The sequence below is a fragment of the Falco naumanni genome, chromosome 10 (assembly GCF_017639655.2).
Source record: "Falco naumanni isolate bFalNau1 chromosome 10, bFalNau1.pat, whole genome shotgun sequence".
Classification (NCBI taxonomy): domain Eukaryota; kingdom Metazoa; phylum Chordata; class Aves; order Falconiformes; family Falconidae; genus Falco; species Falco naumanni.
Window position 1 is genome coordinate 4,189,478 of NC_054063.1, and position 25,990 is coordinate 4,215,467.

The window sequence follows — 25,990 nt, forward strand, 5'->3', positions numbered from 1 at the left end:
TATTAAATGGCATATTGTTGGAGAACCTTTTGTTTCAGTTGTTTTAACATTGATATAGCCAACAGTTAAAGACATTTTGTCATGAGGAAGTTTTACTTTCAATGCTCCCCTTTAAATTTAGCAACTAAGCCAGAGCAAGAATAAGTGAAGCAGAGTAGGACATTTCCCTTTTTTCAATGTAGAACATATCTGCATTGTGCCTCAAACTTTTGAGTTTTAATGTGGTTAGTAATTTAACCTGTCACAAGCACAAATACTTGTCTTAAAAAAAAAAGTTCTGCTCAAGGATATACTCAAGAGAAGTCCTTGTTTTTTAAACATCCATGCCAGTGCGACCATTCATAATAATGGCCGAGCCAGCTCAGTTCATCTCCCCCCCAGCTCCCCCCAAAACAGTCATGCACACAAAAAAATTGGCTTAAACATATCAGCTATGACAGATGAAGGCACAAAGCCTTCCCTGTGTGGCAGCTTTAGCCAGCTGGCATGGTTTATATTGGATGAGTTTCATGTACTGACATTTGTGTCTTCCAAGATTCATAGTAAGCAAACTGGGGCTATTTTCAAACTGCAAAAAAGGTTCCTTTAAAAAAGGTGGCTCAAAGAATTATGGTGCCAGTATTGTTCATTCTTAAGTTAGTAAGGTATCTATTTTTCACTTCTATTCAAAATTTAAGTTATGCTTGCTTTCTGTGCATACAACAATTTGGTGCAGATTGCTATAGATCTACAGTATTTATACTAAAAGAGTAAGAAGAGCTGATACTATCACTGTTTTATGTTCCAATTTCAACAGAAAGTAAAATGGACAAGAGTTAAAACATGCTACAAAGGCTCAAACAAACAAGTGGTAACTACTAATACCCAGTGGCAGTTACAGTTAAGTCATGGAGAATTAAGTTGCAATTTTAGCTTAAGGTCTCAAAACTCAACTTACTTAAACAGTGTTCCTTAATTTCTATAGGGCTTTAAACTTAAGTAACATTACTAAAAAATATCAAATTATTCCCTCTTAACAGGCTCATCATAAGGCTCTGCTTACGCCACCCAGAAATTCTTAAGAATCCTAAGTGAGGTTTTCAAAATACCCCAATAAAACAGTTTGCTTATATTTTAACTTGCATTTAAGGTAGAGGGGCTGGAAGAGACAAATGTTCGCCGACAAAATTGTGAACCTCAATGCAATCTGAAAGTTTTACCTTGGGACTTTCTCTGCTTACTTAACCTTTAGTGAACTGCACCAACAAGAGCAGTCATTTCACTGCCACTACGGAAATAAAGGAAGTTAGACATCTCAAAAGATCCTTCAACACCAAGAGCAGAAAGGTTAGAAAGTTATGAACACACTTTCAATTTTCAAATCGAATTAGTTCTGATTTTAGAGCCCAAAATTTTACTTTGATTTCTTCAGTGGACAGGGGCACAGAAAAGGCAAGTTTTAAAAAAAATCCCTGAGGGATGGGGAGGGCAACCAAATTCTAGGGTCTACTTTACTTTTCCTTTGAAATATAAGGGAAAGGGCACATTTCTTCACAGCTATTGGGCAATAAAAGTTCTACCGCTACAGCAGTTTTACAGCCCATGTTCCTACTCATGCCTCCTACATATTGTCAGCATTACATTAAAGCCGCCAATAATTCTGGAAAAAATTCTTAGCGTCAACCCCAGGAGTCATTTCAAAACCAAAGTTTCTCATCACCATTTTTTTCACTTTATTTTGGTGTCTCTTCAAGCTTAAATAGTCTTCCCTTTGGTTTAACTAACTTTTACTGTTAAATAAGAAAAGTGCGTAGCTTTCCCAACACTCCTAGAGTGGTATAGCCAAGCATTTCATGCCATTTCAAACCACTGGAATCTTTTACATATTTCTGGTAAAATCTGATACCATGGGGAAAGTTAATACCTCACATAGTATAATAAAAGAACACTTTAAAGCCAGTTAAGCAACAGTATCCAATGAGATTTTTAATAGTAAGTCTGGTCAAGGCAGCAGAAGCAGGAAGAATGGGCTGAAATTTCAGGAACAGTCAATCTCCTGCAGGTATTGGATCAGTTATTCAGAGCAAGTGACTGAGTACTGGAAAATACCAAATTAATGGATAATAAAACCAGACCCTCTAAGTCAAATAGAAGCAACTGCCAACATCCAAATGTAGTTTTATGAAGCTGCAATTTTTCATAAGGTTAAAAGACTTATGATTATTTACAACATAATTAATTGTCTAGCAGAGATGGGCAAGAGAAGATCTGCTGTACAGTCCTATGATAACAGCCTGCAAGCTTTAGAAGAGATCACCTTTACAAAATATTCTTTATGTTAAACCTTACAATTTGAAACAGATTTGCCAACCGCTTCTCTTAAGGTTTGACAAATTTAAGTGCTACTTACATTTTATTAACTAAATAAAAGAAAAGTAACATTAGAAGAGTTCGACAAGCATCTGGTTAAGCTTCTATGCCAGCTACAAGGCATATCACATTGAGGAAAGCATGTTTTGGAATGAGATGGCTGTACAGTATTGATGTTTGTATTTCATTTTTATTCTAACACTATAGATCAAATTTTTCAGCAACACAATTACCCGCAAGATCTAATAATATGCTTGAGCACTGTACAAGTCTGACAAAACCTTCAGCTTTTACGTCCAAGATTCGTAAGTGCTACCAAGATTAAAGTTAAGCAGTTTAGTCTCTTCAATCTTGCTAGTTATGCCAAAGCCCTACATACTGTACAGAAGCAAACTTTTCTGAAACACCACAGTCCAAACTTAACACCATAAACAAAACATTACTGATCAAACAGACAGCAAATGAGCCTTCAGCTGATACATGCCAGTCAGGATCTGTATAGAAAGGAGTGCAAGTTCTAGACAGTAACAAACTATAAACAGAACTGCCTTAAGCTAACAACCTACCCCACTACCACTAAAACACATTCCCAAAAGGATAAAGCAGCACACACTTGCAGTGTGTCACAAATGAAGATCTCCAAACATATTACAATTAAGCAACGGTGACCCACCCACTCCCAAAGCACTCTCCATACTCACCATCTGCAGGATTGCACCGTATAAACGCAGGAGAACTTTCCGTGGTTCATCTGCAACTGTCTCAATGGTATCAGGCAGTGAGCACTGAAACAGCATGTTGCTGAGGCCACCTCTATCAAGAGAAAGGTCAGTTTATCAACCAACTTGGATGAGCATACACATTTCGTTTTCTAGAACTTAGAGGCACACTAATCATCTTTTTACTATGATTAACTGATCTATTCCTAACATGAGATTTCTCCAACAGTACCAATAACTCCTAACAAAAACCTTCAATAAAAAAGTTGGCAGCTTCATACTTAATGTATGACTCACCATCAAGATCTATTGATCCAAGTTACAGCTCAAGCTACAAAGAAACTGAAGTAAAATGTAACAGGCAACTAAGATAAGACGTAGATTTCTGTTAATTATTTTCAGAACTTCTAGAAAGTGATGCTGGAGTTCTGTCAGATATACTTGGTTGCACAAACAAGACAGCAGAATAAGCTTAAAACCATGCAGTGAGTACAAAAAACCTAAGTTTCAGTTAAGAGCTAGTACCACTGCAATGGCAGCTCCAAAGATTCGCCACAAATATTTAACCCGAATAGCTATGCCACAGCACCACTGACGATAAAGTCTTATGCTGTCATTCTTGGGCACTCATTTTCAATTTTGAGTTTTACTATTAAAGCAGTTCTTTATTTTAAAGCAAGTGCTCATGCATTTGTCAAAACTGAAGTCACCTTCAGAATCTTACGAGGTAAGACACAAACTAGGGAGTCCTAGCTTCAATCGTTCAGGGCATAAGCCTGAACTTATATATAAATAGGCATGCTGACTTTTCATATAATTACTGTTTTACAAGGGTGTTCTTACAGGAAAAAGTGACAGCACTTGCCTCGTACAGGTTTATCAAGCTAGGTAGATACTGTATGACAGAAGCTAAGTTTCTTACTTCTACTAGCCCACTAACACCACCGTCTACTCGGCCCACATTTTCTTTACTACATTGTCTTTCTGCACCCTCTTCATTATCAGTATCTTCATTAATAAGTTCTCAGTTTTCCCTTCTGCAATAGGTTTTACATATTACCTCTTTTCCTACTATAAGCGGAAAAAGTACTGAAACTTGATTTATTAGCGAAACAGAAATGCAAATCAGCACTACTGAAAAAAACTTGTCTCTCTCCATTAAAGACAGACCTTTCAAAACCAGATACAATCCAAATACAGTAGCTAGCAGTAAAGGGATAAAGTAGCACAAACTTAAAAAGTAAGCAATTTTACTTGTAGCATGCTACATAACTTACTGCAGTAACGCTAGAATTTAAATAGCAGTACTCCATGTTGTGATTTCCTTCATGAACTAATGCAGTTTTTCTTAACACCTAAAACAAAGTATATAACATTACCTTGCAGTGGGCTTTGATTCCAGGAATCCATGGCAGATCCAAACTGCAGTAGCCAAAATGCAGTTCTCAGCCCTAACCTGACACTCCTCTCTCTGCTTTTTAAAATATTTTTCTGAGTTCTCTTACAACTCAGTGGGGAAACAGCAAAGACTTTCCAGAGAAAAAGGCTACCATAAAGTAGACAATCTGTATGTATGTACTAGGAGATGATACACAGAAGAAGGGCCGGCCTACATATCCAAATTCAATCACTGAAGGAAAAAAAGAAATCTGAAGAAAATCGGGTGAAACAGCAGTTGCACAATATGTTCAAGAAAGGAGACAGAAGAAAACCAGGTGGCTTGGCAGGCATCCAAAGAAGGATGTTTAGAGACATGAGATATGAAGTAACTTTGAACCATGAAGGTGAACAGGTAAATGACAGATGGAAAGGATGTCAAACAAAGAGCAACACCAGACTATTCAGATGCAATTCGAACACTGGTTAGTTATACCAGCTACATTTCTGGCTTCATTTAAACTGTGCTAGACTGTTTAAAAAAAAAAAACACCTTTTCTAAGCCTCTGATTTAGACTTTGGTGAAAATATCTATACTTAAACACATTGAAATTCACTTTACAAAAAATACGGGACTAGAGCTGGTACAGTTATGTTACTTATTTAAACACACGCTCAGCCTGCATACAGTGCAGGGAAGTCCAGAAACCCTTCTTTTTTATACCTCTCCAGCCAAACAGCAGTGTCTTACTGAGGCTGAACAGAAGTTTCACTACAGTTTTACGCACTTAAAGTTTGAAGCATTACCTTTAATCAAGAAAACCCTACAGGAGCCCAATAAAAGGAACTGTTTTCCTGGAAGGTCAGTAGACTCAGCAGCTTGTTGAATGGTCAAAAGCGCATATCTCACTCTTACACAGATAAAGCTACCCAGTAGTCTACTGGTACAGATTATTACTTAGAGGTAAGTCCTTCCAAAAGGGTCACCTATTTTCAGAGCTTCCCACAGCTTTCCCCAAACCACAGCCACAGCAGTTAGATGTGCTTATACATTTGCATTCCGATTAGTTACAAATCTACTTCTTTGCTCGCAAACAGTAAGGCCTGGACCCCCTCACCCTGTGACCACAGGTACCTAACAGCTGTTACTGAACATGATGTGTACCAACACTGTGAAAACAGCAATACTGACAGACACCCTGGAGAACACACACCATGTGCTTGACTTTTGTGAAACTACAATTAGCAAACCAGTATGATGCATTCACTGTAGATAAAAGCAGAGAGAAGACTTTTGCCAAAATAAATGCAACTGTCAATTAGCATGGTTTTAAGCGTTAAGTTTCAGCCCATCCTCTCCTCTTCCCAATGTGGAAACCATCAAGCCATCCTGAAGTGGTGTCTCAGAGGGGAAGTTTCCAAGAAATTCAAGAATAACTGCCCTAAAACCCAATGCTTTACAAAGTGAGTACCAAAGTCAGCAGTACACAGTAAGGATGAATAACGAATTAAGCAAGTCAGATTACAACATATTATCAGACCAGTCTACTGTCTAGGAACTGTATTGGTCTTCTGAAAATTATCTCCCTTCATAAACTTACTATGATCACGTCAAGCGAGGAGAAAGTATCTAAGACAACAAATACTATCTGCTCTGACTTTCAGCGAGTTGCTCTTTTGTTAATAAGGCTTTTAAAATATATTTAGAAATGAGCACCATGGGTTTTGATTATACTCTGGCATATCAGAGCTTTGTCAACAGTTTATGCCCTAACTGGGGGTAGATTCACATGTATTTTGTGTATCAACAAAAGGAGAAACACTGGGAAAAAGGAAACTCAGGACTGAGGGAGAAGCTGACAGCCATATCCTTTGAAACACTACAGTTAATCAGGTAGAATGATCACTAGGACAATAGACAAACAATCCGTAAAAATGCAACTCTGGACTAACATCGGTTTAACTAGCATATAGGGCTCATATAAAAAAACCCTGATCTCAAACACGTTACAGAGGGCTTCTAGAACATCCCCAATTTACATATTCCTGCTGCCAACGCGCTGAGTCACAAGCACTTGTTACTATATATACGAAAAGATGACTCACGTCATCGATACATCGCATCTACCTGCTAACCCCGCGCTCCGGGACCCCCGCGCCCGCACTTACCTCAGGCGGCGGCCCCGGCCCGCTCCATCGCTCCCACCGCCGGGCTCCGGGCTCCTCCCCCGGCGCAGGGCGGCCCCGCACCACCGCCCCCCGCCCGGGAGGGCCTGACGCAGCCGGCACCGGGCCCTGCCGCCCCCCCGGCCCTGCGCCCCCCCCCCCCCCCCCGGCCCCGCGCCCTCCTCACGGGCCCCCCCGCCTCAGAGAGCGCGGCCGCTCCCCACGCGGTAACCAGCCTCCCCCTCTCGAAAAATAAATTTAGCAAGGGTTTTTTTATAATGATTATTATTACTAATTTAGGAGTAAAAGAGGAAGAGCCTCACCCCCCGCCCCTCCTCCGCCAGGAGGCGGCTCGCACTCCCCCGCCCCGCCCGCTCCCAGCGGGGCCCCCCCAGCGCTGACCTGATGGGGCTGATGCGCAGCTGCTCCTCCCGCAGCCCCCGCCAGGCGCCGGGCAGGAACTCCTTACACCACAGATACGCCCTGCGCCGCGTCCGGGGGTCGAGCGGCGGCTCCTCCTCAGGCGGCGGCGGCAGCAGCAGCGCGGAGGGCGGGGTCGAGGCGCCCCCGCCTCTGCTCGCCGCCACGGGGTCTTTCCCCTCGGGGTCAGCGTGAGCCAGCGGAGAGGGGGGCTGCCCAGCGGCGGGGAGGACGACGCCGCCCCCGCCGGAACTGCAGCCCAGGAGGAGCCCGAGCGGGGAAGGGTCGGTCTCGCCGTTACAGAACTTGGTTTTCATAGCGTGAGGCGGGCGGGCCAGAGGGCGACGGCGGCGCGGAGGGGGCGCGGCGGCCGTTAAGACGGAGAGCGAACGAGCGGACGGGCGGGCGCGACAACTGGGCGCGCTCCCCCACCTCACGCACGTCCTTCCGCAGCGAGCGCCAGCGGCGAGTGAGCGGCGCGCTCGCTCCCGGCCCCCCCCTTTTTATAGACAGCGCGACACGCGGGCCCGCTTGCCTCACGCTTTTTCCCTCTGTCCTGATTGGCTGCCGGGTCCAGCCTGGGGAGGGGGAGAAGTTGCGAGGAGAGCGCGCGCGCCTTCGCCCAGCCCCCGGAGAGCCCCGCTGATTGGTGGGCGAGGCAGCACGAGGCGCTCGCTCGGCCTGTCACGGGCCGCCCCCTGGGAAAGGAGCGAGCCGATTGGCTCGTCGTCCCGGTTGTCGCGGTAACCGGCGCGCGCAGCCGGGGGGGCGCAGCGCGAGGTGACCCCACCCCTCCTGTGAGTCGCCGCGGCGCTCCCTCTTCCCGCCCGCCCCGCTCCGTCCCCTCAGGCCCCGCTGCCCCTTCCCGCCGCGCCCGCCCCGTTACATCCCCTCTGTGCCTGCCGCTCCAGCCTGAGGAGAATTTAACGGGAGAGTTCGTGGTGGGGGGCTGAGCCGGAGGTGAGCACTGAGGACAGGGGGAGGAAGCGGGTCGGGCAGGGTGCGGGTCACGTCACGCCGTGTTGTGCAGTGGAGCTGCCTTGGTTGGTGTCTTTGGTTATATGGTGTTTTAACTGAGCTTGTTCTCCCTTAGGGTTGGCCGTGCCGACGCTTCGTAACGTGCCCGTGTCATTCATTCCCATGACTTGCCATGAAAACGTGGGAAATCTCTGTGCTGTACAAAGTGGATTACACCAATCAATAATATGTTTATTTAAACTCTGCTTCTTATGGAAAGTTACTGAGTTATTGTGTGTGAGGGCTGATTCATGTCTATATGGTAAACTGCTCTCTTGGCTCAGAAGAAAATCATACCTGAACTGAAAGGTAAGCTACAAGAAGAAAAATTTCCACATGCAGTGCGACAAAATTGATTTTCTTTGTTAGTTTTGGCTGTGGAAAGGCATTCTCGTGTTACGGGAAACATCAGCACCTGCCTTCCGGTCCTTCGCAGCACTGTGAGAAGTGCCGGAGCGGTGATGTCAGAGCCAGCTGGAAGGAGCCACAGCTTTCCTGGCCCTCCTGCAGCCAGAGGGGACCAGAATGTTGCCTGATGTGTTACACCATTTCGTCATAACTGAACAGTAAAGGAACAAATGACTTTTGAACTACCTTTGCCCTTCCTGACTTTTTTCCTCCTTTGGCTGTTCTCCCTTGATGGTCTTTTACTGTGTATAGGGGAAGCTTGTGGGCTTTTTTAATAATAGTTGCCATTATTGCAGTGATCATTAAAGCTGGGGATTGCTGGGTTGCGAGGGGACTTCCTGATACAATCCTTCCCTCATCCCTCCCAAACTGTTTCACTGCATCAGCTGTTCCCTGGTTTTGTCTGCACACTTTGGCATTCCAGTGCTGGGAAAACCCCAAATAGCCAGAGAAGTGGCAGCAAAGCTCCAGAACTGGCTTCAGAACCACTTTGTGCTGGCAGAGCAGCTTCAGCATAACCAAAACTGTCATGGCTGAGGCATACCAGACCCTAATTTAGAGGAAGAGTGATGTATGAGTTAGGGGTGCCAAACTGGAACAGAACAGACAAAATTTCTCTTTTCTGCCCTTTGTGCCTCAACCTCTTCATTTATGAAATAAAGTCCTTTAATCCCAGTACACATTAGGATGCTGGAGAGGGGGCATGCAGTGGCTGCTGAAGTTGGCAACACAGGGCTGTGGAGAACACCTTCCTTTTACAGGTCCTTGCTGAAATACCTGACATCATCACTGATGTTGAATAGCCAAACACCAAAAAACAGTTCTACAGATAGAAAGCTCATTCTGCCACAAATGCTGATGATGCCTCTATGTCTAGGAAGAAGTGGTAAAAATACCAGAAAAATTTGCCTTTCAAACTGGCCCTTCTGTTTCCAAGTGCTTGAGCTTCACACTACTTTGTCATCACATAAGTAACAGACTTTTCCCTAATTAATTTGACTGATTTTTTTCTAGATTGCTATCAGTGTGGAAAGAGAAGGCAGAAACGTCAGAGAAATAAAAGATTTGTTTTTCTTGGGTAGAGAGAATTCTATCCTTTTCTACTAGACAAGAAAGCTCCAACTCACTGATACTGGCCATTTCAATGACATTTGTCCATACCAAGTCATAAGCTTTGCTTCAAAACCTCAAATAATGTCTTTCAAAGCCTCAGAGAATTTAGAAGGAGATAGGAAATCATGTTTCTATTTGTTTTATATCCTTTTGATTACAACTACCATAGTGTCAGTCTAGCTTGGGTTTCAGTCCTGTAATGAATTCTGTGTTGATAAGTATCTTCAATCCATATGAAGCCCATACACATACTTCCTTTAGAAGTTTGTTCTGCGCATTACATCATTTGTTGTTTTAACAGCTTATTAGTAGTTAGTAACTCATTGTAATGTATTGTTGAGTTTACAAGAAGGGTGTAACTCACTTGAAAACTGTTCAGAGTGTTTTACAACAAACACGGTCTATCTTCTGGGGAACCTCAAGCACATACAGTGCAATGAAGGTGAGAACAAAGTGGTAGAGGAACTCATGACAGAAATAGAGATGAGTGTAATCATAAGGGCTTGGCTTGCAGGTTTATTTGATATGAAAGCATATCAATGTTACTTGCCCAAATTATTTTTCTTTCATTATTCCCAGAAAGTAAACGTTGGTTAGGGAATTCATTATTAGTTAAGAGGACTTTCGTCTTTAACTTGTGGGTAATAGTTCTTTCAGCCACGTTATCCCGCAATTGTGCATTTCAAATGTGGTTAATTCGAATGGGCAGGAAGCCATGTGGCAGCAGTGGCGTGAACTTGGTCTTCTTGAAAGCCTACGCAGCAATGCCAGAGATGAATGGTCTGAAGGCATGATGCAAAACCCAGCAGAGTATGTGGGAGGACAGGTACTGCTTTCACTAAAGGTGAAAATAAAATAATTTTCTGCTCTTACCCAAGAACTTCCCTGGTTTGGCTCAAAGCATGCAGGAGGAGCAACACCGGAGAAATTTACACTGCCTTTCTTCATGCAGTGTATTTTAAATGGATAAACAGAGAGAGAGGTTCTCATTGTAGCGCTACTGAGGTGGTACTTGTAAGTTTCAAGTCCACATTCAAACTGAACAATCTGAAAAAAAGAAAACAAACCTATTTCTTGTACTTGTGTATGTGATATTTTTTTCTGCTTCTAAGGAGGAATGTATTACACTTAGACAATGCGAGTAGTCAAACTCAGCAAAACTTGGGCTTCTGCTAACATCAGAATATATTGAAACCTAAAAGGCATCAGAAAAAAAACCCTAAGAAGGGAATTCATTTCTGAATTATTGGCTCAAACACTCCAAGACTGAACAGATAGAATACTGGACTCAGACTTGAGAAACCTGATTATGTTCTCAGCAGCAGCTGAGCCTTGTTTCCATTTCTTGTGCACTAGGAGCACCTTGTTGTTAGGTAGCAATGCAATATCCTAGCCAATGGATTAGTCAATCAACCAGCCATCTCCTTAAGTAATGGAAAAAGGCAAACGTGTCTTCATGTTCCTGATGTCAGATTTTACACCATAGCAACCAAGCTGCATTAGCACATTTTTTTAGAGATAGCAGACATGGGTTCTGTATCTATGTTCAATTTCTGATTCCATCTAATAGATTAATCTACTGTAGCTTCTAATAAATGAGACCCATTAAGGAGAATAATTCTTAGCTGCCTGTATCCCCTGGATAACCTAACCTGGCTTTAAAGCCTGTGAAGGAAGTAATGGTGAGATAAGTAGGGTTAGTGCACAGATAAAACACATAGTGACTAATTATGCTGTAAGCGGGGTACAGTCTGGACTAAGGTCCTGTTTTCTGGGGTGAGTAGAGGCTTGAGAGTTTCTGTGACCTCTGCTGTCAGTGTGGAGAAGGGAAAGGTATTCATCACAGAAATCTCCTTCCCCTCAGACAGTAAAACCCAGCTTTTTTTTTTTTTTTTTTTTTTTTTGTAATTTACTTTTCCTTCAACTCCATACCATGACCATGCAATCTTAATAATTCAGTGGCTGACCAGAATATAACGGCCAGCATGTCCACCACTTCCTTTGAAGTAACAGACCTTCACGTCTTGAGGAAAATTTCTACTTTTCACTGGTTCTGAATGCAGTCTCAATCACATACTCAGTTGGGAGAAGGCATATTTCTCTTTTCATATATATATATTCATATAAGACAATATAACGTGAACCATTTGTTGGGTTTTTAATATGTATGATTTACTGAAGCTTATTAGAATATTTTTTCCCATTTTTCTGTAATACTTGTGTATCTGCAGCAATGGGAATTGCAGTTGGATTGATGCATGATTTTATTCACCCACAGTTGCATTGGTGCAGTAAAAATTGCTTATTGCTCACAAAAGATCTAAGTCTAGAATTCTGACTCACAAAGCACTTAATTTTCTTTCACAAGTCTTTCTGGCTATCAGGCCAAGCAGCAGCAGATTCTACTGGCAACATCAAATGCCAGCTAAGGCCAGATCTGCCACATGGCAGGGAGAGAATGGTACTTTTGTAGAAGGATGCAGATACTTATTTCAGCTGAAAGGCTTGCAGGCTTCTTAATAGTAGGTGTTGATAAACATTCTTGATGGACCAGTAGCAGGTTGCTCTTGGGTTTGTCTGTCCTATTTTTTTAAACTAGGCTCAGGCCAGAGACTTTGACACAGGAACTGTGCAGTTGTTGCAAGTATGGGTGAGAGTTCAGGGCTGTCCTTGAGTCCCTCAGCCTCTTGGCTCACCTCCTCGGCATACTGTTCATGGGGGAGCATTTTGCAATAGCAAAATACTCTCGGCCTACTTCTGTGTTCAAGTTGCTTTTGGACCAGGGAGCCTGTTTTCATTTTCCAACTCCTTGGTTTTACGTCTGGTAAAAGCCCTGATGAATTTAAAAAAAATGAGCAGCTGAGGCTGCTGTTTCTTATTCCCTGCATCAACAGCCAAAAAAATGCTACTCTGAAAGGCAGGGATTGTGAGGGTTTGAAGCTGTGTTAGCCACCTAGGCAAGATGCAGCTGCGAGACAGAGGCTGCACAGCTGTCCCCCCCCTCCTCTTCCTCAGTGATAGGAAGGGTATTTGGATCGCGACAGGCAACGTTCTCCTAGATCCATGTCTCCAGCAACAATACTGCATGGAAAAACAGACAATAAACAGCCTAGAGACAATAGGGGATTGGAGTACTTCACCCAAAGTTCCCTTTGCTCATCCCTTACCAAGAGAATTTACAATGTCTTCTGTGCTTTGACCCTAAGAAAGAAAGAGAATTTCAGGACTGAATTTAAGTGGTCATAGGTTAGTTTATTTTATTTCTGCGTTTGTTTACTTTCCAGCACAAAATACCAGCAAAAAAAACCAAGGTGCAGGTTTGGTTCCTGAAGTATACCTGCCAGAGCAGACAGGGTTAACAAGGGCTTAAGATGAAGGATTTACCCTAGGCACTGAGTTGGTATTTATTTGTCTCCTGTGAATGCAGGGGAAGTGTTACACCGGAGAGCAGCCCCACCAAAAGGATAATATGCTCATTCATTTGCTATGTTGGCCTAAGATAACCACAGAGACCCAGAGGTTGTACAGTGCCAGGTACTCCAAGCAGTATGGTAAGATAACAATACCTGGCTCAGGTCCCAGAGAATTACTTTTCTTGGAGTCAGACTGACCAAGCCTTTATTATATTACAAGTTACTTAATTTCTTACTCTCTACCAATTTCATCTCATTGAAGAAATCCAGCTGGGAAACTTTCTCGGGACCTCAGAGAGAGTTAAAAATCCAGTAGGAATTAGCTAATTATTCTCTTATTTCTTTTAGAAACTCCAGCTTTGAAACTCCTGGTTGTGCGGGGTACTGTGGTGCTGTAACAGCTTCAGATGTATCTGCAACCCACAGAACAATACACCATGAGGTGAGTATCACTTTTAATACAGTCCCAGTTTTGTAATCTCTCCCATGAGTTCAGGCACTTCAACATCTGTTTTACTTTTGGACAAGCGTCAAACTCTTCTACAAACCTCTCCCAGCTCCCCCCCGATCCCCAGCAGAGTTCAAGAGTGCAGCCACGCAGCCTTTGTCAGACGAGATTCTTGAAGCAACCTCTCCTCCCAGCCTGGGGACTGTGCAGAAATCCCCTCGCAAGGGAGTCCTCCCAGCCTATGCTCAAAGGAGAAAACAGTTGCTATAGTAACGAGTTCTCTACCTGCGCTGGATCAGCTCTCTCTTCCCTCTTAATCTTCCCTGGTTTTATTATTTCTGGGCAAGAAGCAGCTCGTCAGGTCGGATCTGCGCTTGGTTCTGCAGGCTTTAGCAGTGTGTGGAAGGCACTGGGGGGTCCTCACCCATCAGGTGGTCCTTGCTTGCTCACTTCACCTGCTGGAGGATGTCCTGTGTGAGGGTTGTCACCACTGTTGGTTTGTGACAGAGACACCCAAGCTGCAGAGGAACAGGCCCTTTGCTTCCTCTTATTGGCCCTGGCTCGCGGCGGAGCCCTGCTGCTATCTTGCCTGAGAAAAGACCTGCCACTGGTCCGTAGGCTCACTTGCACATCCTTTGCAGCCTCACCGGGATAGATTTCAGCCTGCTAGTGGAAAAAGAAACTGGATACAGTTTCTTTTCTGTGATAGCACATATTTGCAACTCTGCCTGGAATTGAAAGTGACCACATTCATCACTAAAAACACTCAGAAAGTTCTAAACCTGGCTAAATTGCATCTTTTCCAATATATCTACTGTGGCCAGTCCTCGGACTAATAGTTTTCTGCGCTGTGAATTCCACTGTGGGAATGCATAGCTGGGAGCCAAAGAAACCTGCTGTAAGGAAGAACATGCCAGAGCCACCTCTAGCTGGTTTAGGTGTGCAACACAGGCAAATTGCCTATACAAGCTGGGGCGTGTTCCCCCGGCAGCAGGTGGACTAGCATGAGGTGGGTATGATGTGGTGACTAGGGAGTGGGGAAAAAAGCCACAGAATTAATTACCATGGATGTAATAATGGTCACTAAGAAAGGCTGTAGGGAAGCACATAGGACAAAAGCTGGTAATGCACTACAACGAGGCATCAGGCACTGTCACTGCTTGTGTTAAATGCTCAGAGCCCGTACGCTGTGAAGAACCCGAGAGCATTCACTGGACATTTGCACAGACAGGGCAGGAGCAAAGCCAGTTAGAAGATTCATTCTTATGTTCATGGAGCTTCCATTAACATAATAGTAAATGCCCTATATTTAAATACAGCAACAGTACAATACAATGCAATACAACAATAAAAAGATCCAAGGGCACATCCACACCTTGCTTGAACAACAGCCAGTAGAAAAATAAAAACGTGTGTACATTTCCAAACCCTTTCAAAATCTGTTGTTGACCCAAATAATGAAGTAGATCACAGAATAATCTTAAAGTGACTTGGACTTCACAATTGGAGTTTTTTCCTCCTCTTTTTCTCATTATGCAACAATTTGCTATGCTAGGCATGCATAGCAATGGACTAATACCAAGCTGAAATAACTGATTTGTGATGGAACTTGCAATTCCAGTATTGCTGGTCATTCAAGCATGCTGCAGTTTTTTCCTGTGTTAGGATATAAGAGGGTGGGTTCCAGATATGGATTCCAGACATGGTAGTTTTGACTCGAACACTGATTGTACTTGAGTAATTGGCATAGTTCTTATGGTATCCTAGCAGAGTTCGTCATTTAAGCCAAAGAATGGTTTCTAGCGGGTTATTTCCTCGTGTGCTGTTAAACTTCTGTCTTGGGCACAATCAGAGTAAGGAGGTGGCAGAGAGGTTTCGAATCTTTGGGGAGCCAAGCCTGCAGCAATGGCAGCCATGGGACTCTGCTGGCAGAGCCTGAGCCAAGATACATGTTCTAGGCAACAGCTTCATCTATCCACCTCACTCAGACACATGTTCCTTCCCAGTAATAACAACTAGCAGCTGGAGGTTAAAGAAGGTCTTTACATGTTTCCAAATACGCAGCAGTATGATTATTCATGGGGCACTGCCTGCCAAAGTGGTCACTGGACTTGGAGCATACACGTGCTGAAGGGCAGATAGGGTAAATACAGGAAGATCAGAAGAGTAAAGTTACAGCATTATAGGGTGCTGGCTGTGTTCTTCCGGGTGTACACACACACAGAGACACGCTGATTTTCAAATGTTCTAGCCTAAAACCTAGAAAACTATAGGTCTTGTCAGTTTTACACAGACACTGAGGATTTCTTAGCCTGTCTGAAGAGTTTTAACTCATTTCCATTTATAGAAGGAAACATCGCTCTAAATTTTCCTGTGATGCTTCATTTCATTTTAAAAAAAAAAACTCTTCCAAAAAATCAAACAGCGTTTGCAAACTTAGTCCTTTGCCCTAGTATCTTTGACTAACAATATCTAGTTATTGTACAGGTCTTTAGATATACAATAATATTTTTATTGCCATATTGGCATAAAATGAGTGGAGTGGATTTTTCTGTGAAACACTCCACATCATCCAGATAAGTGGCCTTCATTCAGAAGCAGCCATTAATAATGCCTGGGAGGCGAGGGTAACTTTATAGATAGCCAAAATGATTTTGTGATATACCTAAATTTCAAAGCTGCAGGCTGGTTTTTGACCCCAGAATTAAGCTCACTGTTAGTTGCTACTGGAATAATGTTGGACGCTATGGAGTTTTTAACTGTGGTATTTTGTGATTAACTAATTTAATCCTACTTTGTTTCCACTCTGACAGAGGAATAACACAATTTCTCGTGACAACTAGAAAACTGTCACCAAGCAATTAATCCAGATTAGAAATCGTCTGAAAACAGGATGAAACCCATTGGCTCTTTAACTGGAGCATGTTGTACTCCATTACAGGTGTTTAATAGATTTATGAATTAAATACAATATGATATAATGAATTTCTCCTTTCCATTCTGATGATAACTTGTGCCAACTGAATTTACAAATCTGGCTTGTTATGTATTAACCAGTCATCTGGGAATCTGATTGAGTAACACAGCAGTTGTTGCAATACCAAGACTCCCACATAAATCATGCCTGAGTCCTAAGTAAATATTAGTTCAAATACTGATTCACATGAGAGATACGACTGCAGTTTAAGAGGTTACAGGTGCCGGCTGAACTACTTTAGAGAGGACCACTCCCTCTGCGTTTACTTCAGATTCACATCAAAGTGCTCACTTCACTTTGAATTAATGGGAACACAGCATTTCCCTTCACTTTTGATATTGACACTATATCAGAACCTATTTTTGATGCTCTAAATCAAAGGTATCACAGCGTGTGTAAGTACTAAGTTATTCACTTATTTACACTCCAGATAGGTGTAACATCTGGAGGGGACTGAGACATAAGAATTTATTTTTTATGGGGCACTGAAAGCAGGGGGAGAGGGAGGCACATAGCTTTTTTCCTGACATATAGATGCTATAACAACTGCTACCCAAAAATCAAGAAGAAGGAATATGAGATGAAGGACACATTCAACAACAAAATGAAAAGCTATCTTCCACATTTCCACACTTAAATAGTCTGTCGTCAGTTGTAGGAAGCTCAAGGGAAAAGGAGTGCGCCATCCCGTTTGTTTCTACACTAACAAAAGGTATCGTGAGACACATCTACACTAGCAATCTGCTCTTCTGTTGCAATATAGATATCTCCTTTGCTTAGCCTTGAATCCCAATTGTTCTGAGTAGGACCAGCACAGATCCTTCTGGATACATTTCACAGTTACAGATCTAAACAAGAATGAGTTTCCCCAAAATCTCCAGGGCACTTCTGTCTTAGCAAGTCCTAAGCCAGCAACCAGAGAAAAGCACGTGTATGCTCCATTCCAAGCAGTCTGAATAAGTGGACTGTGAATAACACAAGCCAGCTGCTCCAGATCTCCAAGTCTTGTGGATATTCGTTTTTAAGAGTGGCTCTGCAATTGCTATATTCACTAAGCAAATTGTTAAGGAAAAAGCTTACATCATAGGAATGAAGTTCCTGTTTTGAGTAATTTAAGTTTACATCAAAAGAGCTCAACCTTTTAAATGTAGGAAGCCTGGCATAGCTTTATCTCTTAGATTAGTTCATTGCTTTTGTTTCTCAAAGGCACAGAAAATAGATCTATACATTATCTTAGCTTTCAGAGTAACACTGTTTTCTTAATAATATCTGTAAGAGAAGTGGTTGGAATCAAAGCTTAGAGGATCACACCACATAAATCACAAAAGCTTGATAGTAAAAACCAATACCTAACTGGTCACTGAATGCAGAGTAATTAGAAACATAGAATATCCTGAGTTGGGTAGGACCCACGAGGATCATTGAGTCCAACTTCTGAGTGCACACAGGGCAACCTAGAAGTTAAACCATATATCTACAAAGCATTGTCCAAATGCTTCTTAAACACTGGCAGGCTTGCTGCCATGACCGCTTCCCCAGGGAGCTCGTTCCCATGCTTGACTACCCACCCCCTCAGTGAAGAACTTTTTCCTAATACCCAATTCGCCCAGCAAAATGTTCCCCAAGTGACACCTTTATTACAATATGCTCTCCACAATGCACATGCAGAAAATCACTGTTCTTTGAACTGCTTTCTGCACAAACTCTCCTTGCCACGGACACATCCCATGCATGCACAACTGAACTCTTTTGGCCTGCAGTATCTGCTGTGGTTAAGGCTTCCTATGCTCCATGGAATGGAGGAGAGAGTGAACTCAGTTATCTCCCCATTCCTTCTAATTGTCTATAGCTGTGGGACAAAATCCCCACTTGTATCATTCCTCAGCACGTTGTGCAATTTTAAACCCTTTCCTTACATACGTAGTTAGCATATTGCTCTGAATTGTGCAAGAAGTTATTTTGTCTATTGGTTGACAAACTAGTTACATCTTAAGGACTTTTTAGCTACTGCAATCTAGCTGCTGCGGCCGAAACAAACTTCTGTTGGTTCCCAACTGGTCTCTAGCCATATTTTTTTGCCCTACAGAAGCTGCCTTGTCTGCCACAGGAATTCAGTTTGCCAGTCCTCTTCAAAACAAGCCTCCTTTTTGGGACAGGATTTGGCCATATGAAGATCTGCCTCAGCTTCTCTGCAGGCTCTGATATGAGCCTGGCAAATCTATGCACCCTGGAAGAGCACAGGACCTCCAGCAGCATATGGGACCTCTCTGGTGTAACTTCCAGTGGGATGCTGGGGATCTCAGCTACGCACCTCACCAAAGCGTGGCATGCCTCGCGGCCAGTCATCGGATAATGTGTGCAGTGATTCATTGCTGCATCTGGGCAGGAGGAAGAGAGTTCCCACAGTACTCGTTCCTCTGCTTATTACCGTGGGATCTGCACCCCAGCTGTCTAGGAATGCTTGTGCTGCCATTTGGAGAAATGCCAGCAGCAAATTCAGTGGCAGCGAGCATCAGTTTGGGGAACCAGAGCTCTGTGGTACTCAGCAGAACAACAACTACACTAGACGTATGCTGAAGCAACTAACTTAAGAACTACCTTCAAGAACTGCTGCTCTGAACCCCACATGCACCTTTTCTGCCCAGAAAAAAGATCTCCTCAGCCACTTTGTGATTCTAATCGCAATACTGGAGCAGAGAAAGTGTTGTAAATAAGGTGTGGTCAATTATTGTGTAATTCCTTCTCAGCCCTTCCTCTAGTGCTGGGTTCAGGGAAAGGGGGCAATTTTGTACCAGTGTCGCAGCCATTACTATATTTATAGGATTTTCTCCCAGCTTCTAAACAATAACATGTAAGAGTTAAGATGTGTGCTTTCTGGGCATGCTTGAGATGGAGAAGTATCAAAATATATCTCTATCTCATCAATTGGCTCTGCTACGAGAAATAATTCTAGCTCATCAGCCACGTAAACCAAAAATTATTGTGATTACAGGCCTCCACAATAACAGAACAAAAATCCAACTTAATTCTGACTCCCAGCACAGTATTTGTAAGATTACTGTCACTCTGAAGTCTTCAGGAGACTCTCTTACAGAGCAGTCAAACAAGAAAAAGCTTTTCCAAGGACAAGGAGTTAATTTGTTTTCTTACTCCTGTATTGTAGATTTTGCCAGACATTGATTTACAAGGTTCTTTGAAACCAGCATTTTTGCCAAGCAAGGAGCTAGTGGACAAGAAACCTTTTCCTCAGGGAATGGATGGAAAGGCTTACTTAAGCCTCCATAAGAGGTTTCCTTTTTTAACCTGCCAAGGCTATGGCTGCGAAGGCTATTGCTAAAAAAGGTTTTGGTTCAAGGATGAATAACTAACTTGCTTAGCGCACCGCCAGCATGTGCAGGGTCTTGGTAAGATACTCCCCATACAGATGTTTTGAAGCATTCAGCTATCCTCTTGTCTTGTGACTTGCCATTCCTCTCCTCCTGGAGGTCCGCTGTTGCGGACCTGACAGTCAAACCCACAGCTACGTGGCACATCAACAGAAGAGTGGAGCCAGGCCATCTCTTCCCTGTCCTTAGCCTGTTTGGCTTGGGACTCTGTGTATTTGTCCTTAGAGGACACTAGTGTCCCTGCACCTGCCTGGCAGTTGGTGTTCCCTGGCACGGCCCCAGCGGTTCTGTTATCCTCAGGAGGTGGGAGGCAGAGGCTCAGCAGTGATGGCCACAGCCTGGGTCAGGCCATTCCAGCACTTGTACATGACCTAGTCTGTCAGCACAGCCCAAGGGATGCTGCCAATGCTGCCTCTTGCTGCCCTTCAAAATCCTTCCTCGTGGCTGTATGGCTGACTGCCACAGAAAGACACTGCTCAGTTAAAGTTCAAACCAAATTTGTAGCCAAAAAAAAACTCCTGCCCCCTTCCTGAATTAGAATGACTTCAAAACAAATAGAATGACCTCAAAAACCCAAAAATAGAAGCAGTATTCAATCACCACCTGTCTTCCTAGAAAATCCTATTTCCATCATTTGCACCTACTGACAAGCCTTCAGGGGTTTTCTGTCAGTGTCCTATGGCCACACAGGCCAGCAGGCTAGCCCTGAAATGGATGACTTGCTCCCTGCAACGCTTTGTCCCTCATATTGAAGTCTACAGGGGTCTGTTACACTTGTTTTCCCTATTCAAAAACGATTCATCTCTAAACTTGGTAGACTCACAACCTTAACAGGACTTCCTTGTTCTTAATAGATTGTTCGGTTACAGTTTTTCTGTGCTTCACGTCTTCCTTTCACAGTACAGAATAACTTGGGTGCCAGGATCTTCTCCAAGATTTTATTATGCCAAGGGTGTGATGTCACCACAGACATCTGCATCTCAGCTCAACCCAAACTCTTGTGTACAGTCAACAGCACCAAGGGCAAGGTTTGCTTACAGCTGAAAATTATTCAGACAAGTGCCAATTTCTTTCCTTTGGTTCTTAAAGGAGCCCAGACTGGGCAGCTCGGGTGTACACACCTACTTTGCAGACATCTAGAATGAAGACAAACACCATCCAAAGTGATTCTGAATTCTGTCTGAACAGAATTTACTTCCTGGTTATTTCCCCACTGTCCATACAAATGATGAGAAAGCTAAGCCATGTACCATCAGCATGCCAGGAGCATGCTCTTTTTTCCAGTAGGAGGGCCAGAATTCCTTCTGCTTTGTAACCTTTGCAGCAGCACCTCGTTCCTTAAAACCACAGCATAAACAAATGAGATTAGATCCACCTGAATTCAGTATAGCCCTCAACAGCTTGGGTGAGACAGCCTCTTATTTCCTTAAAGAGCATCTGCACTCCAGAAAGATGCAAAGTGCCCACATGAAATCAGTCCATGTATTTTCTCAGTTCTCGCCCTTACGGGGGCTTTTTTGGTCAGACATGCAGCATTTCTTTTCCTTGGTTTCAAACTTGGCAGCTTGTCTGTGATAGGGCCCTGTTGAAAAGACAGAAGACTGTCATGCCCACATGCAGGAAGAAGAGGCAGCAACTGCTAGAGGCAGATACAGGCAGCTGTGAAAAACCCACCATGTCTTAATGGTAAAAAGCAAAATGGTGCAAAAGCAAGATAGGAGAGAAGGGAGGTGTTGCTGATTTGCACCGGGAGGACAGGAGAGCATCAGCCTGCTGGGAAGAGAGCAGGAGGCCTGTTCTTAGACAGTGGCCAGGATGAGGCAGACCAGGTTGTTTGCGGTGGGATGAAAGTCTCTGTGTCTGCTTGTCTCCTCAGGAAAGAGCTAGCGAAGTAGCAGAGCATCAGCACACATGCTGCAAAGGCAGAAGGGATGATATTTTCTGGTTTAAGCCTAGCTGTTGCTTTTGGCTGATAACCAGTAAAAATAAAGCTTTACTGTTATTATTACCACATTTGAGAGATCAGTGTGAAGGACAACTCTGTCACCAGGCAGAGAGTAACACGCTGGAGAATCTAATAGCTCCCTCCTATCCTTTTCTTTTAGACTGTGCTAAAATGATAACACTTGCCTTATCTGCAAACTAACAATAGCTCTGCAGCAGCACAGGAAAGTTAAACAAGCTTTAAGTCAAGGGGATGTAGCCATTACCCCTATGCACTGACTAAAACTATAGACCACATACTCTTCAAGGGAAAAAACTGCAAGAGGAACAGGTTTTGAGATGTTGCTGACCTAAAACCACAGTCCTGTGGTTCATCATGTTCCCACCTACAACTATCTCCCCCAGGTCCTGATGACAGGCTAGCAAAATCACAGATTTGGAGGAGATTTTTGCCTTTAAATCAGAATGTAGCCCCCATCAATAGCAGCTAGTGCTCTAACAGTGCATTTCATCCATGCAACAGCAAAAATAGGAAAGAAAACCCTGACATCCAGCCAGTCATCAATAGACAGGCACCACACGGTGACTGAGCTAACGTGCCCCCAGGAACTATACTGCTACAGAAGGGTTTGTTGCATACAGCAGGGAAGAGGAAGAGGTAAACTGGGAAATTTCTGCTCTTTTCTTTGTGTTCACAGTCAGGCAGTTTGCAGATGATTGGTAAATTCTCTTCAAGCACTTTTAAAGGAAAGACAGAAGCGCAATTTGGAGCATGTAGTTTCCTTGCTAGAGCTGCATTAACTCTGAATAGCTCTGCTGCACTGCATCATGCTAAGCAGAATAGGATCCCTCCGTTTCTAGAAAGTTTTTGTGCTGCTAGTTACTGAAATCCCAGACAATATACTTTGCACAGAGTGCATGGTACTTGTATGGTTTTCCTCCTATGCTACATCAATGTAATTAAGATATTAGACTTCTAGACAGGGCTTTGTTTATTCCAAGATGTATTTTTATAATGCTTTTAGCTTTCCTTTCAGTAAGGTGTGTTCTTCCACACCCACCCTTCGGCCTTGAGAAGGCCAGTCCCTCAACAAATCACTCCGTGCTCTGTTTGTTCTAGTAATTCTTACCCAAGGTCTTTATCTTAGAATCCTGTTTGTGCAGCTTTGGACAAGATTCAGTACTTGGTGGGGAGGGTGACTGAGGTGGGAAGGATTTCTTGGTGCCTTTACTATTTAATATGTTATCTTACCTGTGACTGTTAAGTAGATGATTTACAAGCTTGTTGACACTGAGAATCTCTGCCCCTTACAGTAGGTGTAAGCACAGCTTGACACGGCAGCTATGGGAGTGGTAAGAGCTATGGAGAGCTACAGTTTCTGGGACATGCACAAAGCACCCAGGAAACCTTGAGAGAAAACGCTATGGTGAATAGCCCACTGCAAGTCCTTCTGCCTGCTTCTGACAGGTCTAAATGCACTAAAATTGTCTTGCAGTCGCAGCTGCAAATTCAGAGCTTGCAGCGCTACTCCACATGGCAAATTTGCTACTTTGAGCAGTGGATCTGAGAGTCTGTGACTAAGAGCCGCTTGCCAAGGCCAGGCTGCTGCAGCCTGATCGGTATTAGCTGCTGCTGCCTGAGCTTAGCAGCACAGCGCAGGAATGCCTGGAATGTTTCAGCCAGCAGGTACTTCAGAGATCCCACTGTAGGAAATGTCTGCACCTCTCATAGAAATAGTCCCCCTGCCCATTGCCTCTCTGAGACTAAGTAACAGCGGCCTCCCTCTTCTGCCCTCCAAGGCCCACACACACATCAAAATCTCTCCAGCTCCAGTCTTATCCCCAGCTCCCCCTTCTGAGGCAAAATCACCATGGGAAATGGAAATTCCACAAATCAGCAACATACCAGTGCCTTTGCAAATGTGCCTGTGGGTCTGGATATGGCCTTGGAAGGCAAGCAGGCTGCTTGTAGAGGATGGTCTCCTCCACAGCAGTGAGGCCAAATGTCTGCAGCCCATCAATTCAACAGCTGCCAACGGCCAGAAAAAGAAGTTGCTGCTCTGCCTGTTTGAGACAGATGGAACTACCGTAGTTTTAAAGAAGACCATCTCTGCTTTATTTTGTAATAATCTTCCCTATGCTGTCCTCATCTTTCTCCGCCTCTCCAACACTTTGGAGACATGGCTAACATTTTCTGAAAAGTGCTTTTCTGATTTTCCTTGTCTTTTAAACTTCCCACCTCTGCACAGCAATGCATGCACCAGCCCTGCACTCACTGCCAGTACCACCAAGAACAGCAAGAACTTGCACTCCAGTGTTTAGGGCTGTTCTGGGAAAGAAGGAGATACAGCATGGAACCCTTTTTAATACCATATCCTACAGACATAAGTTTTCCTCAGAAAACACTTCCTTGCAAGATTCCCAGACTGTTCTGTGTACCTCTGTCCATTGGATTAATTCTTATTGCTCACGGACCGATCGCATGACTGGCAAGAAATATTTTTTGTTCGTTTATAATTGGTTGAGAAACTTCACTTCTGGAAGGGAAGATTGTAAATTGCTGTAGCCGGCACTAAAATTGACGTGCAGTGTAGATGTGTCAGTCTTGGGGGAAATAAAAGCAGAGCTAGTTGCCAGTTCAGCAGTGTAAACCTCTGGAAACACACCAGTTGATAATGTTTCCTTTCTTGTCTCCAAGTTTACTTGTGTCACTTAAGGTGCCATCAACCAAACCAAACACTTGCCAATGCTGAAAGAGTTTTTGCACCCACCATCCACCCTGTTCATGACGTTTGTGTTAGGAACACACTAGCAGGGACAAAAGAACCAGCTATTCCGAAATACTTCATAGTCACCGCATGCAAATAGAGGTCTCCTAAGTGAGACCTTGTATACAGGCAGGATAAGCAGAACTTTCTGAGAGAAGAATTAAAGCAAACTCCAATGTTTCTTACAGAGAGGCAGGCACAGCTGACTTGCTGAAAAGAAAATATTAATTCAATACGTAAAAGTGAGAGGAAGGAGGAAATAAATTCACTTAACACAAGCCTTCGCTATGTTGGGAATCTACTAAAAGCTAGTTATCTCAGTGTTCAAAGGAGAAATTCCTCCAATACTGAGCGCATTCATCTGCATTGCCGGTCTATGGCACTGGCAGAAGGCAGCTCAACCCGTCCCGGGTACGTAGAGCACAGAGAGGCTGTTTGGCTAGGATGCCTCTATTTCAGTATGATGAAACCCATCCTGAGACAAGCTGCTGCTGTTCGGGGCTCAGAAGGAAAGGGCCTCTGGCAAAGTAGTTGGACCAAGGATCGCTAGGAGCAGCAGCGTTAGTTACACAGACAAAGCTCCAGTCCTAGCAGCCTGCGTACCAAAGCCGCAGCCCCAGCAACAGTGAGAGGTGGGGTGCTACTTCCAGCTGGAACATCTAGGACTGCAGTGTGCCAGGCAAACTGCCCTGGCCAGGTTTCTCAGACACTGTGTACCCAGCTATAGACTGTGCAGAGAAGACTACAGTTGTGCAGTGGCTATTCCTCTGGGACCCAATGTCACAGGCAAATCCTGAGCAAACGGGGAAATCCATCTGCCAAGGACATGTCCAGCGGAACTCTATGAACTACAGCAGCATCTCTAAATGAAAAGTGTTTGCTGCTGTTAAATAAATGTACAAGGAGAGGGGAGCACCCAGGAGAAGTGACATGCAGCTTTAGCACTTCATATGGAGGAAACATCCACTTCTGTAAACAGAACATCCACTTCTTGACTCAGGAAGAAGAGGTGGGGGAGGACAAAATAAGTGAGATGAAAACCAAAAGCAGGCTGAAAGGCAGACAGATGACTGGCCTGATGAGAGCTGTTCAGCTGTGATTACACACTGCTACTGTGTGCCCTTTGACTCCTGTACCACCTTATAGTAATTCAATTGCTTCCCGATTTTCTTCTCTCCCAGCGTCCCATTCTTTACTCAGCTCTGTTGCTGCTTTTCTTCCACTGTCTCAGCTGAGACTAGTGAGGCAACTCTCCTCAGCCAAAACACAAGCAGCTTGTTTATTGCTATCAGCACACACCTTAGTGCTTGCTGATCTCTCTGCCTTAGAGCACGTCTCCCTCCCCCTTTCATAATCTGCATCCTCTTTGGAGACCATTGAATTCCAGCCTTTCCTTCTCTAACCCTCTTTCCTGTGCTATTCCCCTAAGTATCCCAAGGCTCTTACATCCCATACTACAGAGCCAGCTCACTCTTCTCCTGCAAT

General features: G+C 43.8%; 1 protein-coding gene and 1 long non-coding RNA gene across 6 annotated transcripts in view; one reads left to right on the forward strand and one right to left on the reverse strand.

Moving 5' to 3' along the window:
• The window catches only part of CHKA (choline kinase alpha), a 23,219-nt gene extending 15,735 nt beyond the window's left edge, over positions 1-7,484 (reverse strand). Inside the window, exons 1-2 of one of the 3 annotated variants that reach the window (XM_040608102.1) lie at positions 7,014-7,484; positions 3,051-3,162 (exon numbers count right to left, since the gene is read on the reverse strand). In XM_040608102.1, coding sequence (XP_040464036.1) covers positions 3,051-3,162; positions 7,014-7,348 — 447 coding nt within the window. In that variant the 5' untranslated portion in view covers positions 7,349-7,484. Of the gene's footprint in view, positions 1-3,050; positions 3,163-6,614; positions 6,718-7,013 lie in introns of those variants that run through there. The other 2 variants (XM_040608100.1, XM_040608103.1) reach the window with 2 other exon arrangements.
• On the forward strand, positions 7,219-24,394 carry LOC121094491. 3 transcript variants are annotated; one of them, XR_005829867.1, is made up of 4 exons: positions 7,219-7,315; positions 8,125-8,357; positions 13,331-13,424; positions 18,494-24,394. It is a non-coding gene; the product is annotated as an uncharacterized LOC121094491 (long non-coding RNA). The 3 variants fall into 3 exon arrangements; XR_005829865.1 differs by lacking the exon at positions 7,219-7,315 and adding an exon at positions 7,681-7,991; XR_005829866.1 differs by lacking the exons at positions 7,219-7,315; positions 8,125-8,357 and adding an exon at positions 7,681-7,991.
• Positions 24,395-25,990: the final 1,596 nt, after the last annotated feature.